The sequence below is a fragment of the Sorex fumeus genome, unplaced genomic scaffold (genome assembly GCF_029834395.1).
Source record: "Sorex fumeus unplaced genomic scaffold, SorFum_2.1 ptg000006l, whole genome shotgun sequence".
NCBI lineage: Eukaryota > Metazoa > Chordata > Mammalia > Eulipotyphla > Soricidae > Sorex > Sorex fumeus.
Window position 1 is genome coordinate 30,059,401 of NW_026606063.1, and position 18,754 is coordinate 30,078,154.

The 18,754-nt window shown below is 42.6% G+C and overlaps 1 protein-coding gene across 1 annotated transcript in view; it reads right to left on the reverse strand.

Moving 5' to 3' along the window:
* Positions 1–18,754, reverse strand: part of RNF144A (ring finger protein 144A) — a 136,409-nt gene that overhangs the window by 35,319 nt on the left and 82,336 nt on the right. Inside the window, exon 3 of the mRNA XM_056124140.1 lies at positions 16,060–16,205. Coding sequence (XP_055980115.1) covers positions 16,060–16,194 — 135 coding nt within the window. The 5' untranslated portion in view covers positions 16,195–16,205. The remainder of the gene's footprint in view (positions 1–16,059; positions 16,206–18,754) is intronic.

Consider the following 18,754-nt stretch of genomic DNA (forward strand, 5'->3'; position numbering starts at 1 on the left):
GGAGCATATTGGGTAGGGTGTTTGCCTTGCACACAGCCGACCTGAGTTTGATTCTTCCATTCCTCTCAGACAGCCCGGCAAACTACTGAGAGTATTCTGCCCACACAGAAAAGCCTGGCAAGCTCCCTGTGGCGTATTCGATGTGCCAAACACAGAAACAACAGGTCTCACAATGGAAACGTTACTGGTGCCCACTTGAGAAAAGTGATGAACAATGGGAGGACAGTGACAGTGAGTGACATCTCTACTTTGCCAAGTCCCTATGATTATGAGGCTCCCAGAGGACTAAGAATGGCCGAGGCGCAAGGCTAGTGGCTATCCTTTAAGGCATAGGATTGTAGAGATTTCAAAGTAGATTCATCAGAGCCAACATCCGGGCTAAGGGGACATCCAGGTTAAGGGGTGGAAGGAGAGGAGGGGGGCGTATACACAGAATCTCTCTCAATCTGTGCCCAGCTCTGGCAGCACTAGAAAGCCTAGGGGAGACAGAGCTATGGTTTGGTGGCAAGCTGTCCTTATGGCAATAGTCTCTGATTACAGTCAGAAAGTACTGGACTTTCTAGTTATGGCTGTGTGACACTAGTGGGGAAAAGGCTGAGGGATGGGTGTGAAGACTCTTGACTTTGAATTTGGGCAGATGAATGGAATATTCTCTTTATAAAGTGGGCTGGAACAATCACTGATGAATGGAATATTCTCTTTAGAAAGTGGCCTGGAACAATCACTTGATGAATTTACAGCTCCCTGGAAAACAGTAAGCGGAAAACAGTGAAGTGGCATTCAGCCTTACTTGACTTTGTGATAGTAAAAAATATAAAAGTACCCAGCAAATGGGACCTGAACAATGTGGGTAAGACATTTGCCTTGCACATGGCCAATCTGGGTTCAATCCCTTAAACCCTACCAGAAATGATCTCTGAGCACAGTGCCAGGAGTAAATCCTGAGCACCACCAATTGAAACCCCCCAAAGAGCACCCAGTACTGGGCCAAAAAAAATAGTGGATAAGGTATTTGCCTTTCATATAGCCACCCATGTTCATTCCCCATATGGTCCCCAAATACTTCCAGGAGTGATGATTTTTGAGTGCAGAAGCTGGAGTAAGTATCAATGGCTCTGATAACAAATTAAAAAAAAAAAACAAAACAAAGTAAGCATCCTGCACAATTCCTGGCATAGGACAGCTGCAAAATAAAATTATTAAAGCAATGTGGCTATCTGATGTTTATCTTTTTAAGCAATAAATGTCTTACCATCATAAGAGTGAGGATAAAAACCAAAACCACTGGAGACAGATTCTTATTTTTCTTTTTATAATCAAGTTTGTCTAAGTGGGATCTCTGGAGAACATTGGTGCCAGATAAAATGCCAAAAACAGCGGTATGGAATGGGAGACTGCTGATGCTCTCTAAGGAGCAAAATTGAAGTAAAGCTTGTGTGAGACAACACAGTGGAGGGCCAGCCACAACTCTCCACATTGGGGCTCAGTACTGTGCATAGAGTAATAAGCTGTGCGTTGTATTCTGTCGCCAGGCAGCTCTATGAGAGTAGAATATGTCTGTGATCCCAAAAATGACTATTCCTGTGAGTATAAGTTTGTTATATAAAATATAGAAAAGACAAAAATCAATAAAATAGGTGTATGAGGATCCACCAACTGGATTCCATGGGACATCAAAAGAATGCATGGCCGCCCACCTACAAGATGGTCAGACTTCTTCATCAAAATCCTGAATGAATGGTTTGAGGCTCTTCGTGTCCCTGGAGTGAGCAGATGCCAGTGGGCTACACTAGCACGGGACAGGGATGGATGGAGACATTACTGGCGGCCACTCAACCAAATCAATGATCAAAAGGATGACAAGTGACAAGTGACAAGTGATGAAGATCCAAGTATTTGACTATACATCTATCCAAAACCAGACTTCCAGATATGACTCACAAACTGATTCTGAATCTAACATGAAGGAACCTAAACTTATTTGGCATACTGTCCTCTTTTCAGAATAAAACAAACATAATCACTTAGTGCCACCTTGGATATTTACCTTAAGTGAACAAACAGAAAGTGTCTCCAGTTTACACCTGAAGTTGCCAACTCCAGGACCATTACAGTACTACCGAGAATGATCAGAACTACCTGGGGGTGGGGTGGCGTGATATGATATTGCCTGCTTTGGGTAAATGTATCAGTTTCTAATAGACAAAACCTATCTTGAAATACACAAAAACTGATCCAACAGGAAAAAAAACCATATATACAGCACAGAAGTAGAGACTTATGTTTTTCCTACAGCTCTCCTTGATATTGCAGCTCTCCTTGATCACAAGATTTCCCTGTGCTGGGCACTGTGTTAATTACTTTACTTATGCTGGTTACTAATTTGGACAAGCCTTGAAAGCTATTATTCCTCCTATTCTATAGCTGAGAAAACAAAGGTTTGGTGAAATTACCAATGGGCTCACAGTTACAGTCTTTGAAAAGACAACTATGGCTCCAACCCATGTGGCTAGACTCCAAGAGACGTGCTTCTTAAAATAAGTGCTACAACAAGTGGTGCTCAGGGAGCCTGGGGTGGTGGAACAGTGAGGTTCCTGATCATTTATGCTTGGGCCCTGAGAGATGTCTTTGAGGCATTCAATCCACTGGTTCTCTGGGGCCACCAGGACTCTACCTTGCAGTGCGTGGGAACCATGTGGTTCCTGAATTTGGATGCTTACTATACACCCTGGAGCAAGGAAATTCATTTCAATGAGCTTCCATTCTCTCATGGTGGGAAATAACAACCTTGGAAGACAAGAATATAATCTCTCTATAGCTCTGATTCCCCAGATACAGTAAGATGCAGAACGTGGGTCCCCTGGCCACCTGCATTTTCGTGGAAAAAAATACACCTAGTATGTGAAAAGCCTTGATCAAACTCAACACCTTTCACATACTAAGCATGTGCTCTACCACTTGAGTTATCTCCCCAGCTCTAATGTTCTTTTGTTATTGTTGTTCACTTCTTCCTCCTCAATTAAGATCTCTTTTGTAAGTGATTATTTATTAAGTATTTTATATTTCCTTGTTTTCCTCCCTCAGACAAAGAATTCTGAGTGCTTTAAAAATCTGAGCCAATGGAGAGTACGTCTTCTCATATTCTTGGGCCTTAAATGCAAACAGTGCAAGACACGGGGCTTCTCATAGCAGCAGTAGAAGGAGGATGTACATGCAGAAAACCGGTTATGACACACTCTGTTTCAGGTTGTGAAGGGGAGGGCATCAGCATGCACTACAGCAGCAGTCCTACTGGGCGGGGGTCAGGAAGGCTTTCCAGAAGATGAAGAACTCTCCAGAGAGACAAAGACATTCCAGGAAAAGGAGCATAGCCTCTATAATGAGAAGGAGGAGGGAGGAGGGGTGGCAGGAACCACAGAATGTTCCAGGCATTTTCATTTTCCATTTTGTATTCCAACTCTTTGAAACCCTGGTCCATGAGAAGTCAGAGAAGGAGACAGCAGCACTGATTTGCTAATCTACCTCCCTGGTGTCAGAAGTTTCCTGCCAAGGAGAAGTCAGCCACAGAGACAAATCTCTCTTGCCCAAAATGACAAGCCTGTATTTTGTCAATTTCCCACTTGCAAGTTGGCTAGTCTAGTTAGTTGGCTACTGATGATAGCAGTAGAAAAACTACAGGAAAATGTGATCAAGGGTGCCTGAGTTGCTTATACTTTGCAGAAAACTACTATTTGTAAACGTTATGTGTAGATAGGGCCAACCAATGGCCTTGGAATCTCAAGAAAGTGTTTAACTAACAAAACCCTGAAATTAAAGACCTGAATTTGGACCCCTACTTTACTCACTGGAGCAAGAAAATTCATTTTAATGAACCTCCATTCTCTCACGGTGGGAAATAACAACCATGGGAGACAAGAATATGATCTCTCTATAGCTCCGGTTCCCCAGATACAGCAAGACACAGGACCTGGGTACCCTGACCACCTGTATTTTCATGGAAAATCTATAGTCATCAATAATCAATGATCTTTTTATCTTTCCTGTGTATTAGAAGGGAAAAGTTGTTTAAAGAAAAACCATCCCCTAATAAACCGAATCAGAAATGAAAAGGGGGTCATTACAACAGAAACTACAGAAATTCAAAGGATCCTCAGGGAGTACTTTGAAAAGCTTTATGCCACAGAACATCAAAACCTCGAGGAAATGGATAAATTCCTAGACTCCTACAGACTCCCAAGGCTGAACCAAGAAGACCTGGAATACCTGAACAGACCTATCACCATCAAGGAAATTGAAATGGTAATAAAAAGTCTCCCCAAGCACAAAAGCCCTGGCCCGGATGGATTCACCAGTGAATTCTTCCAAATCTTTAAAGAAGACTTACTCCCAATCCTCTTTAAGCTTTTCCACGAAATTGAAATATCAAAAACACTTCCGAACAGTTTCTATGAAGCAAATATCACACTGATACCAAAAGCAGACAGAGATAACACAAAGAAAGAGAACTACAGGCCGATATCCCTGATGAACACAGATGCAAAGATCCTCAACAAACTACTAGCAAATAGAATCCAACTACTCATCAAAAAGATCATACACCATGACCAAGTAGGATTCATCCCAGGGATGCAAGGATGGTTCAACATTCGGAAATCGATCAACATAATCCATCATATCAACAAAAGAAAAGATAAAAAGCATATGATCATATCAATAGATGCAGAGAAAGCATTTGACAAGATCCAGCACCCCTTTATGATGAAAACCCTAGCCAAAATGGGCATAGAGGGGACTTTCCTCAACATAGTTAAAGCCATCTACCACAAGCCTACAGCAAGCATCATCCTCAATGGGGAAAAACTGAGAGCCTTCCCTCTAAGATCAGGGACGAGACAAGGATGCCCACTCTCTCCACTGCTGTTCAATATAGTACTGGAAGTACTTGCAATAGCAATTAGGCAAGAAAAAGACATTAAGGGCATTCAGGTAGGAAAGGAAGAAATAAAGCTCTCACTATTCGCAGATGATATGATACTATACTTAGAGAACCCAATAACCTCCACCAAAAAACTCCTAGAAACAATAGACTTGTATAGTAAAGTTGCTAAAGGGCTGGAGCGATAGCACAGCGGGTAGGGCGTTCGCCTTACAAGCGGCCAACATGGCTGACCCGAGTTCGATTCCTCCGCCCCTCTCGGAGAGCCCGGCAAGCTACCGAGAGTATTCGATATGCCAGACACAGTAACAACAAAGTCTCCAATGGAGACGTAACAACAAAGTCTCCAATGGAGACGCTACTGGGCCCGCTCGAGCAAATCGACGATCAACGGGAGGGCCTTTACCTTACCTTTTAGTAAAGTTGCAGGTTATAAAATCAATACCCAAAAGTCCATGGCTTTCCTATATGCAAACAGTGAGAGAGAGGAAAGCCACATGAAAAAATCAATCCCGTTCACAATTGTGCCCCAGAAAATCAAGTACCTAGGAATCAGCCTAACTAAGGAAGTAAAGGACCTGTACAAAGAAAACTACAAAACGCTACTTCAGGAAATAAAAGAGGACATGAGGAAATGGAAAGACATCCCCTGCTCATGGGTCGGAAGACTGAACATTGTCAAAATGGCAATACTACCGAAAGCACTGTACAAATTCAATGCAATCCCTATAAGGATACCCATGACGTTCTTCAAAGAAATGGAGAAAACACTCCTGAAATTTATATGGAACAATAAACCCCCACGAATAGCTAAAGCAATTCTGGGGAAAAAGAAAATGGGAGGAATCAATCTCTCGAACTTCAAACTTTACTACAAAGCGGTAATAATCAAAACAGCATGGTACTGGAACAAAGGCAGAACTGCAGACCAATGGAACAGAGTTGAATACACTGACATCACCCCCCAATCATATGATCATCTAATCTTTGATAAAGGTGCAAGAAATGTGAAGTGGAGTAAGGAAAGCCTCTTTAACAAATTGTGCTGGCATCACTGGACGGCTACATGCAAAAAAATGGGCTCAGATCTCTGCCTAACACCATATACAAAGGTAAGATCAAAATGGATTAAAGACCTCAACATCAGACCAGAAACCATAAGATACATTGAAGACAAAGTTGGCAAAACCCTCCATGACATTGAGGCTAATGGTATGTTCAAAGATGACACGCCACTGGCTGAGCAAGTGAAAACAGAGATAGATAAATGGGACTATCTTAAACTAAGAAGCTTCTGTACCTCCAAAGAAACAGTGACCAAAATACAAAGACAGCCTACAGAATGGGAAAGAATATTCGCCGAATAGACATCTGACAAGGGATTGATATCAAGGATATACAAAATACTGGTTGAACTCCACAAGAAGAAAACATCCAACCCCATCAAAAAATGGGGCAATGAAATGAACAGAAACTTTCTCAAAGAAGAAATCCGAATGGCAAAAAAGCACATGAGAAAATGCTCTACATCATTAATCATCAGGGAGATGCAGATCAAAACCACAATGAGATACCATCTCACACCTCAGAGACTGGCCCACATTCAAAAGAACAAAAGCAACCGTTGCTGGCGCGGATGTGGCGAGAAAGGGACACTCCTTCACTGTTGGTGGGAATGTCCACTGGTTCAGCCCTTCTGGAAAACAGTATGGACGTTCCTCAAAAAATTAGAAATTGAGCTCCCATTTGACCCAGCGATACCACTCCTGGGAATATATCCCAGAGAGGCAAAAACGTGTAGCCGAAGTGACATCTGCACTTGTTTGTTCATTGCAGCACTCTTTACAGTAGCCAGAAACTGGAAGAGACCTGAGTGCCCAAGAACAGATGACTGGTTAAAGAAACTTTGGTACATCTACACAATGGAGTACTATGTGGCTCTTAGAAAAGATGAAGTCATGAACTTTACATACAAGTGGTACAATATGGAAAGTATCATGCTAAGCGAAATGAGTCAGAAAGAGAGGGATAGACATAGAAAGATAGCATTCATCTGGGGGATATAAAATAATAAAATATGAGATTAATACCCAAGAATAGCTGAGAGCAACACCAGGAGAATTACTCCATAACTTAGAGGCCAGCTGGGTATTCTAGGGGAAAGGACAATTCAGATAGAAAGGGGAACACCAAGTGGAGGGTGTTTGGAGGATCCTCCCAGGAGGGGAGATGCAGGTTGAAAGTAGACTGGACTGAACATGTTCGCCACTCAATGCCTCTTTGGCTGATCACAGCGCCCAGGAGGAGAGAGAGAACAGGGGGGAATGCCCTGCCACAGTGGCAGGGGGGGATGGGGGGATGGGAGGGTGGGGGGGGAGGGATATTATCCTGGTGGTGGAAAATGGGCACTGGTGGAGGGATGGGTATTTGATCGTGGTATGACCGAGATCCAAGCACAAAAATTTGTAAATCTACAACTGTACCTCATGTCGTTTCACTAATAAAAAAGAAAAAAAAAAGAAAAACCATCATTATTTATCTCTTTAGTCCCTTAATAGCACTGTAGCACTGTTCTCCCCTTGATCATTGATTTGTTCGAGCGGGCCCAGTGATGTCTCCATTGTGAGACTTGTTGTTACTGTGTTTGGCATATGGAATACGTCAAGGGTAGGTTGCCAGGCTTTGCCGTGCAGGTGAGATACTCTCTGTAGTTTGCCAGGTTCTCCAAGAGGGGCGGAGGAATCAAACTCAGGTGGGCTGGGTTGGCCACGTGCAAGGCAAATGCCCTACCTGCTGGGCTATCGCTCCACCAGTATTGATAAATATCTGGCTGTTGATCAACAGAGAGATGACCAGAACATACACATTCTATCAAATGCGTGGCTAAGAGCAGATATTCCTGTGATCTAAGAGAGATGCCAGAGATCATAGGGATACTCTACTACACCTTGCTACTGCAAAATTGCTGAGCTGATGCAACCTATATCCCAGCCTGCAGTTACATCTCCATCAAATATCTCATATTCAACATGTGGTCAGTCCCTGGGTGTCCTGCACGTGCAGTCAGGCATCCAGGACAACACAAGACAACTGGAGAAACAGCACTTTGCTAACCGAGCCATGACCACAGTGATGTGGCATGATGTGAAGCTGAATGATCCCAGGCATTTGGATGCAGAAGTGAGACTGAAAGATGATGTGAAAACCGGGAGATGATTTGTTCCTGCTCTGCTGAATTTGCGACACTCACTGGAACTCAGCTGTTGTCTTCTGTTATCTTTCTCCAGCCCACCAGAGGAAGAAATGAGAGTTGATGGTGCTTTCATGTTTTTCCCTTTTTCACCAAGACTCATCATCCCATTTCTTTCTCTGATAGTGTGGGGGAAGTGTTGGCTAGCTAAAAGAAGGGAAGGTTTCTGGAGAGAATGTGTCAGTCCCTCCTCTATTGAGAGAGCCTGTTCCCACCTTCACACCTCACAGTGGACTGGAAGAGGCAATGCCTCTGGATCACAGTTCTACCTACAGACAGGAAAATACAAAGCCACAAAGGAGCAAGGATGATTATTTCAACAAATCAAACCTTCATCACAAATACCCTCCCAGTCATCTATGGGGGAAAATGCTGATGTAGTAATAATCTTAACTTCCCTCACGTCAAAAACTTGGGTTAGGAACATTAAGGGTCCATGGACTTAATCCACTCAATAAGTGTTTATTTGCTCTGTACCAAAATGATAAATTGAAAGTGAAAGACTTGAGCGATAAGAAAGTCCATGATGTTGAAATGGTGAAACTGCTAGAAGATCATAAAAATAGAACCAACAGATAAACTCTTAGCAGAGGTGGGGTAGGCATGTGTGAGCATGTGGTTACACAGGCCTGTGTGTGAATTGTGGAAAGGGTGTGTGTGGATGGAGAGGTGCATGGAGAGTGTGAAAGTGGGAGTGTGGGCTGGGGTGGGTAGAGCATTTGCCTTGCATGTGGCCAACTGGGGTTCGATTCCCAGCATCCCATATGGTCCCTCAAGCACTTCCAGGAGTAATTCCTGAGTGCAGAGCCAGGAGGAACCCCGGTGCATAGCTGGATGTGACCCAAATATAAAAAAAAATGTGAGAGTGTGCCACCATGTCTTCAGGATAGCCCTTCAGCCATTAGCTCCCTTTCCAGGGTGGCCCATCCTGGAAGATAGCTTTTTCCTGATCGACCTTTACTGGAGACTGAAGAATTTTCATGAGGAACAGCACATCTCTCTGCAGCTCAAGCCACTTCCTGACCCACTTATAGATGGGCTGTGGGGGTCTCTTTTGGGGGTGCTGTTGGGACTATAGGGATTCCTGTATGGCGGCTATGTGGGCAGACTGTGGAGAAGAGGCAATACCAGCACAAAAATAGTTACCAACCGGGTTCTTTGGAGCATCGTCCAGCTACATGTGAGGCCAGAGGGGAAGTTGGTTGCAGCAGAAGCTCAATATGCCGATATTTCCTGAGCCCTCCTTGATCTCATGACAGACACTATCACCATATGGTGGGACATTCTGTGATTCAGGGACAGAGTTTCCTTATGATGTGGTTTACCCTGTGCTGTAGGATTAAGAAGCGTCCCTTCTTGTGAGTTGCACTCAAGAGCCAATTAACCTCTGTGTTGGCAAGATTTTTTTTTTCACATCATGTATTTGGACAATAAATAGAAGGTCATGGTCATGGTCCTCCCGTTGTTCGTCAATTTGCTCGAGCAGGCCCAGTAACGTCTCCATCGTGAGACTTGTTGTTACTGTGTTTGGCATATTGAATACATCACCCATCACCGGTAGCTTGCCAGACTTTGCCGTGCGGGTGAAATACTCTTGGTAGTTTGCCGGGCTCTCCGAGAGGGGCGGAGGAATCAAACCTGGCTCAGCAGGGCTGTCTGCATGCAAGGCAAACACCCTACCACTGTGCTATCGCTCCAGCCCAAATAGAAGGTATCATGAGTTATCTCCTCCCCACAATGTATGATGAAATCCTATCCCCCACACCCCCCAAACCACAGAATGTGACCTTATTTAGAAGCAGATGTGAGGAGTTAAGAGGAGGGCAGACCCAAGTAGGGCAGGTCCTGTCACAATATGACAATGTCCCTGTATGAGGAGAGACAGAGATACACAGGGAAAGCATGTGCCGATGGAGACCAAGATGCTGATATACCACAGTGCTGCTTCTCCAGATCAGGAGACACCAAGAATCTAAAGAAAACAGAGGTAGCTAGGAAGAGACCAAGAAAGATCCTTACTTGAGGTAGCTCTGTGTTGCCAGCTCCTGGATTTCCAATTTCTATTTCTATAAGGTGACAGAAAAAAATGTTTCTTGTTGTAAGCCCCAGGGTTTTGTTATAGCTGCTTTAGGAAACAAATGGACCAGGCTTTCATGAATTTTTTGGTGGGAAGGAATACCCAGTGATGTCTGGGAATTTCTCCTGGCTCTGCATTCAGGACTCACTCCTGGCAGTGCTCAGGGGACCATATGAGATGCTCGGGCTCGAACCTGTGTCAGTCATGTGCAAGGCAAATGCCTTCCCTTACCTGACCTATCTCTCCAGACTTGGTTTTCACATATTGTAACACATCCACAGGCTCAGATCAAAGTTCTGTGTCAATGGCCATCCCAAGAACTCTGATAATTAAACCAAAATTTTACAGTGAATCTGAGAATCTGGTTTCTATTGCTGAATGTGGAGATTGCCTGAGATGAACTTGAAATTAGGTGAGCCAAGCTGAATTTTAGTGGGGGCATCACTAGGGAAAGTATCTTTCAGTAAAGGAAAATGTCAACGCTTATATACACTTGTAAATTGCTGTGCATACAATCTTCTCAGTATTTTAGGTGTATTTTGGGGGTGAGAGGGGAAATGTACCACTCCTGGCAGTGCTCTGGGGTTCATAACCTGAAGGATTCCCTTTCTTTCCTGGACGAAGTAATAGGAGGACACAGGAGGTTCAATGACTTTTCCAAGACTCCTCACTAATGAAGAACTAAGTGCAATGAAAAACTTGACAGCTTTTGTCATGCAAAGCCAGTCTTAAATTTTGAGGCCAAGATGTCCACTTCAAAGCAGGCCAACTTGAATAAACATACCACCAGCCAGAGAACCAGATAAAAACCAGGCTCCCCCTTCCATGGAGGTACCATTGTTTCATGGGTCATATTTGATTTAGATAACTCACCAGCTGGAATAACTTAAGCTTCTTCCCTTTTCCTCTTTCTTATCTCTCTTCCAAGCTTTAAATTCTCTTATGATTTAAATTTAGTAATAATGAGCTTAGAAGCTTCTAGAAAAATAGAACTCAGCCCCAGGCTCTCCCTGGTGGCTCAAACGTCTCTCTCTCTCTCTCTCTCTCTCTCTCTCTCTCTCTCACACACACACACACACACACACACACACACACACATACGTATGGGCACCTTTTCCCTTTCTCTATTCCTTCATCCCATGACCTCACTGGGGCCCAGATGTGCTGTATAGGTCTTATAAATAATAAAAACACCTAATCTTTTCAGTTTCCTATTATTTCTGCTGAAAGGTATCTGCAATACCCCAAGAATATATCCCATGACAATATTGAAGGAAAATGTTTATGGGGAAGTCACTGGAGCCCAGGGATTTCTAGCCTATTGCTAGGTTCTGATCTCTACAAAATACAGAGTTACCCTGGGAAGAGCCAAGATTATCTAGGGCCCAAAGTCTTAAGCTTGGCTATTAACACAAATAATGCCAAACAGAAAATTTGGTCCCACTAGAAAAGTTGGTTCTCTAGTTCCCTTTCTGTTTTGCCCTGACCTAGGAAGGAAGTGATAGGAGGTGAGCTCTGTGTGGTCAGTTCATGGGAACAAAGGCACCACTGTCCTCTATACACCATCATGCAAGCACCACTCCACATCCATAATGATGCACTGCCACATACATACCTGAGAAACTGGAAAACTCAACAAAATCCTCTCACTTGTCACATCATATAATACCTTCTTTGGCTATTCCTCTGTAGTAGCTCACACTTCCTACTTCCTTTCAAACCTACTTCAAGTGACACGCCTGAGTCTGACCACAAAATATTGATTATTCCTTCCCCATGCTGTTATGTGCTTTGATAGAGACTGAACGTTTAGCTAATTCCATCCCAGATGACAATTAGACTTTGCCTTCCTCCTGATAATGGGGTCTGGGAGTTCAGGGACTATCATCTTTAATCTTCACTAAGTGTCCAGGTCACTTGACACCAGGCAGGCATTTAATAAGGATTGGAAAATGGAAGTGAAAAAATACCCACAATGCACTGTTCGCAAAATGCAAAGATGATAGTGATGAGAGGACATGCTATGTTCAGTTTCAGTGCAGGGTGAGAAAAACATCATTATAACAAGTAATTGGAAGTGTGGGGTCTCAGTAGCATTTCACAGCACCTTTCGCAGCTGTAGCAATGGGTTGGAAGATTAAGAAATGATGTTCGCCTTACTTATCACAAGGTATGCTTCAGCTTGGTAGTTTATATACATTTACTCAATCATTTTGTTCAGGAGGTTGAAAATCTATAAACATAAGAACACCAAGACTTGGATGTAGGTTAAAGATTTAGGTTAAAATTGTAAAGTGTATATTCAATCACAAAATTCAATTAAACCAAAGTCCCACTTCTTCTTAAAACAACCATGGGTCTTTTTTTTTTTGGCCTTTTATTTGTTTGTTTTTTAATTGCTGCTACCCCCTACACATATTGTTCACTAAAAGTTGTATTTTAAAATAGAATTTCCCAAGTTTATTTATCGAAGACAATGTTTATGAGAAACAGCCTCATTCCTGACGCTCCATTCGCTCTCAATGAAACGAACATCTCCAAATGCAACAGTTATGTGAACCTAGGTCGAGAAGTCAACATGACAAATGACCTGGCACCTAAGTTGCGCAGGAGGAAGAGAGCGGCTTGGAACGCCTTCAAGAGCTTCGAAGAAATAGCTAAGAGGACGAAGAACCTCCGGCTCCAGGCACATCTCTTTGATTCCACTGACCTTCCTGCATTAACATACACCTAAGAGACCTGGGCCCTACACAAAGAGGATGAGAACGGTATTTGGGTCTCCCAAAGAGGAATCAGAAGAGCTATGCTTGGAGTTTCACGTTTCACTCAAATGAGAGAAAGAATCTGGAGTTCTGACCTCTGTCAACGATCAAGAACAAGTGACTCTGTCTCATTTGTCAAGGCATCAAAAATCAGATGGGCTGGACACGTAATGAGATTTGAGGATGAACACTGGACTAGAACCGTACTGACTGGATTCTACAGGACGTCAAAAGACCATGTGGCCGCCCACCTACCAGATGGTCAGACTTCTTCATCAAGATCCTGAACTATCAGTTTGAGACTCTTTGTATTCCTAGAATGAACAAACACCATTGGGCTACATTAGCACGCGACAGGGACAAATGGAGACGTTACTGGTGTTCCCTCAAGCAAATCGATGATTAACGGAAAGTCAAATGATCAAGTGATTTATCAAAGCAATACTCTTGGTTCTACTAGTGAAATTCCCAGTCATCACAAAATAACTAATATTGGGAAAGATATTCTTGTTGTTTCAGGCAAAAAAATGTTTATGTGTGTACTTGTGTGCATTTTATTCAGTTTGCATCATCTCATGGTTAAAGCAAAATAATTTCCATGCTTTTATTTTTTTACAGGCAAGGAGAAATGCAGCTATTTCTACCTTCTCCAATCACAGGGTATCTATTATATTGAGGTGGAAACAACACCTCAACTTTTCTGGTCGCATGTCACCCAAACAATAGAATGTAACTATGCTCTCCAATGCTGGTAGCTGTAGAACAATACACAACTTCATTAGTAAAAGTGCAGAAGCCTTGTAAGGATGAGACACCATTTCTTTCTTCACTCTTTGTTCCCTTCCTGTGTTTCTCCCTCTAAGAAAAACAAAGGCACTACTCTTTTGCCCCACAGGCTCAGGCTCCTCCCCAGCATCTGTTTAGGATAGACACTTGAGGCACTTGAGGTAGATACTAAAGAGTAGCCTGAGGACCACATGGTCACAGGTTACGTGCCTCAACCACAACCCCACCTCATAATCTGGCAACATAAAGTTGTTTCCTTAAAGCCACACTTCAATAAACCGTGAAGCATAACTCTCATCAACATTTCAGTCAAATTTTCTTTTGGAGGGCATATGTATTGATGTCCAGAGCATCATTCCTGGCTCTGCGCTCAGGGTTCAGTTCTGGCAGGGCTCAGGTAACCACATAGGGTGCTAAGGATCAAACCTGGATCAGCCACATGTAATCAAATACCTTACCCACTGTTCTACCTCTCTGGCACAAAAGCTTGATTTTTAATAAATGGTTATTTTTTAAAAAAAACACACTGACCCCAAGGTTTCTTGGTCGTTCAAGCAGCCTCTCTCTAAGAAAACAGTGATCTTTTCCTCCCTTAGTCACAGACAGACTTAAAATAAGTGTTTGATTTGAATTGGAGCTGCTAGTTGCTATAAAAATAAAAACAACCAAAATTATCTAGAAATAAAAAACTAAAACAGTAACAACAAAAAAGAAGGACTAGGTAAGAATGCAAGGGTGAATGTTCTACTTTAAAGGAAAGCAAATAATCCATGATCTCAGAGGCCATTCCCTCTGAAGACACACAGATGACCAGGAGACACAGACACGGGGCCCAAAGACACGACCTGGGCAAAGAAAAAGGAAGAATCTATCCAACTGGAAGACTGTGGAAAACTTTCCCACAGGCAAGAGGAAGGCAATTTTCGCAAAGCTAATTATTTAATCCACCCTGATGTGCTCAACTATTCTACCGCATCCTCTCAAAATGAAAATGAGCCCAATTCATTGTGTCAACTGGATGGAAATCTGTCTCTCCATCCCTCCCTCCTATTCTCTGCCAAGTCAGAAAAATGTCAAAAGTGATTTCCTGTCCTCTGGATTGAAGTCACTTTCCTGCAGCACTAATGAGGCACATTGCTTGTCTGTCAACTAGAGCTCTAAGACAGACTTACTGAGGTTCAATCTGGTGAGCCTTTATTGATTACCTATTATGAGGCCTGCAAGAAACCAGACATTTGGGGAGAGAATTTTTTGTTCCTCTGAATGCCAGAGTTTGGCATAAACAGAAGTCAGAAGAAGCATATCTATGTATTAGAGCTCCATTTTCTTATTTATTAAATGGGAAATATGGGTTGTGTCAGCACCTCAAGATCATAAGACACAAATAAAATGAGATCTTTGAGATATAGGCAAGAATGAAGAACACGAGCAGTGTAAAATAGCAGAGGAAAGTTAACCACGGACAGTAGAGCAGACATTTTAAGTACATTGGCAGGCATTCCATACAGTCCCTTTATAATACAGCTGAACTCAGAAACTGGTTTTTTTATTCTATTATCAATTTAAGAAACTGGTCTTTTCCCCCCCTGGACTTTGAAAAAGTAAAATTAAGTGACGATTTTTGAATTTTAAGTTCTACACCCTTATTTTCCTTTTCTGAGGAGAAAAGGTGTGGGTATGACTTAGGTCTAATGATTATGCAAGAATCTTCCATCATTAAGAACAGATCACATGACCCCATATACCCAGTGCAGTGCTGAACACCTCTTAGGATCATTCACATGTGCTATCAAGATATATACGTTCCATTTCAGCACTGAACCAGAGAAAAGTTCATATGGTGGAATATTCTAGTTATATATATACTCACTAGCTTAACACTGTTAATACTGCAATCAGGTATGTGTTCAACGAAGTTTAAAATGAAGTGTGGTAAAACTTTTTCTTTTCAGAAAGTAGACTACATGCCATTAAAAGATTTATTAGTTGTGTTCCTTGTTTTTAAAATGGTGCTAAACTGGTTTCTTTTGCAACACAAAACAAAAAATGTGATGAAAATCTGCACTGTTAGGAGTCTGCTTGATATGCAAGAGAATTTCTCAGATAAGCACGTAGAATCCTCACAAATCCTCACAAATCCTCCTCCACTAGAAAAAGTGGTCAAAAGTTTGTGTAGTTTCTCTAAAACCAAAAGCATAGGGTTCATCCTGAAATTCTTTGAAACAGAGGTTTCCTCCAAAAGACCCACCAGAGTACAGAAGATGCACTGGCACTGGGCAATGGTGGTCATCTGCTCCACAGGGTACTCCCCGAGGCAGAGCTTGCAGGACACCAGTGGGTCGAGGGCCAGGTCCCAGGTGGGCCTGTAGCGCGCTGTGGTCATGGCAGAACAGTCTGAAAAGAGAGAAGCACAAGTGCTCAGATTAGTTGCAGTCTACACCAGAATCAGCAGAACTTCTTTCTCCTGGCTGCAAACAGGGCTCCTGGGAAATGATGGTATAAGGAGGTCTGCTTTCAGAGCGTTTACTTGGGACCTCTGAAAAGCTTTGGCCAGGAGTCCCTGAGTCTGGGGATGAAACCTTTCCCTTTGGATGATAACATCCAAGGCTACCTTCAGCATCAGAAATGACCTTCCCTCTGATTTAGCACTGAGTAAGACACTCCACCAACGAGGCACCTAGTCAGGAGGTCAAAACCTTAGCAACCAGGAAAAAGAAGTTTTGGTTTAATTATCATTCAATGGATCCAAATGCCCTTGGTTCCTGCCATAGGGTCACCTCAGAGAACCTCACTGATGAAGTCTGACACCTCAGTGCCCTCTAAGAAAAAAGCACCTTTTCACAGCTGGCTCCCATCCATCTAACAGTCCAAGTGTTGCCCGATACTTCAGAAAGAGCATCACTGTCTCCTTAACCCTGGCAGATATTCTAGAACATAAGCTTCAGGAAGGCCAGGACCTCTGGCAGGTTTGTCACTTATGTGGGTCAAGTGTATCTTGAAGTGTAACAGACACTTAATAGACATTAATGGAAATGGTCCACCTCCTTCTCCCTCTGCCAAAATATGCTGGCCTCTTCCACTCATGATATGTCCTTCTCTGAGGACATGTGCTTTCCTACTGCTGCATTTATCACTGATTTCACAGCTTGCTACTCAGGGAGCAGAGTAATGAATGGTCTCATAAGCTCATAGCTCAGCATCTGGTCCACCATGGCCTCTTCATAACTGCCTGCTGATATTACTGCATGTGGGGATAAGGATTGCGACCAGAAATCCCTGGCACTTGATTTAAGCCTTCTAACACTGTGTCCGTGTGATGGGAAATTATGAGTTTTATTAGATAGGATGGGCTGGAGCGATAGCACAGCGGGTAGAGCGTTCGCCTTACAAGCGGCCAACATGGCCGACCCGAGTTCTATTCCTCCGCCCCTCTCAGAGAGCCCGGCAAGCTACCGAGAGTATTCGATATGCCAGACACAGTAACAACAAAAGTCTCCAATGGAGACGTTACAATTAGATAGGATACTTAGTTCATCAAACTGGTATTTCCAAAATACAAAATTAAGATTCACTTTAAACTTTCAGGCAAAAATTTTCAGTCACCTGAACTTCCATACTTGCTTTCTAACCAAATCTTAGAACCCCAATTTACTAACATCACACAATTTTTGTGCTATCTAACTCCACTCTCTAAATGAAGGTACAAAATAATTTGGCTAAAAGGAGATGTCTCTATTCCCTGTGACACATGAAGTCATAAAAGGATTTGTGTTGTCTAACTTTACACTTACAGAAGAGGGTTAGATACAATACAACAAATATACAGCAAGGGACACTCCAAACACAACGTACCCATCAAGGACCATAATATATACTATGAAAGGAAGGTCTCAAAGACATGCGGAGACAGGTCCCACTTATCATTGGGTCTTCAGAGTCAATATAAAGACATCCTTAGCCAAACAGAAATCTTAGTAATACAAGTGTGTGTGATTATATACATAAGTGCTCTAGGTACTTGGGGAAGATGAGATTAAACCTAGACAGAATCATCAGCATAGAAGAGCTTAATAGGAGCTGAAGTTTATGTTTTTGGGGCCAGTTACCCTTCACATAGGTGAAACGTTAGTGGCTATCAAGGGAGAGTGGAGAAATAGTCAATTTTTAATAGTCAAGTTTTAAGCGAACAATCTGGTAGAGGCAGATATCGTTCTGCTTTGAGATCAGACAAATATCTTTAATTAGCTCAGTACCGTCAGCTTCAGTTTAATCACAGAGTTGCTACAAGAGGTAAGAGTGATCCCATAAAGGGGTAGGCACACAGGAAATGCAGAGTAAAATCCCTTTAGCTTCTTGCCATAATGTCCCACTTAGCTGTGAGTCTTAGCGACTTGTAAGAATGGCTGATGCTGCTATTAAAGCTCTGCAATTAGGTAGTAAATGCACCATCATTTATGCAAGTTATTCTTAAAGTCATGTAGTTGAGTATGCATTATTAGAAAATTGTCTGTAAATAAATGTACATGTCTGTGTGTATGCACAATAATGTATTTACAGGGCACTCGGGGGGCATGGATTTTGGCTTGATATGTGACTCAGAAAGAAGTAAAAGATGACAGGATTTTGTGACCACACAGACATCATCATCATACCACCGGATAAGCACAAGCTATACAAACGTAAAAGGTAAGGAATGGAGATGGTGAGAAATCAGTGCATAAGCAAAGAAGGAGAGCTGTAGAAGGCCAAGAGAGTACTTGTGCTGGGGATGATCACGAGTATTCAGAGTAAGGCATACAATTTGTGAGGATGAATCTGACTTCTCCCAAGAAGAGTCACTCTGACTGACTTACTACAAAACAAATGTATCCTCTAAGAGTACAAACTCTTTGACACAATCCAAGTACCATTTACATGGGTCGGAGAACCTTGAAGATAATTTA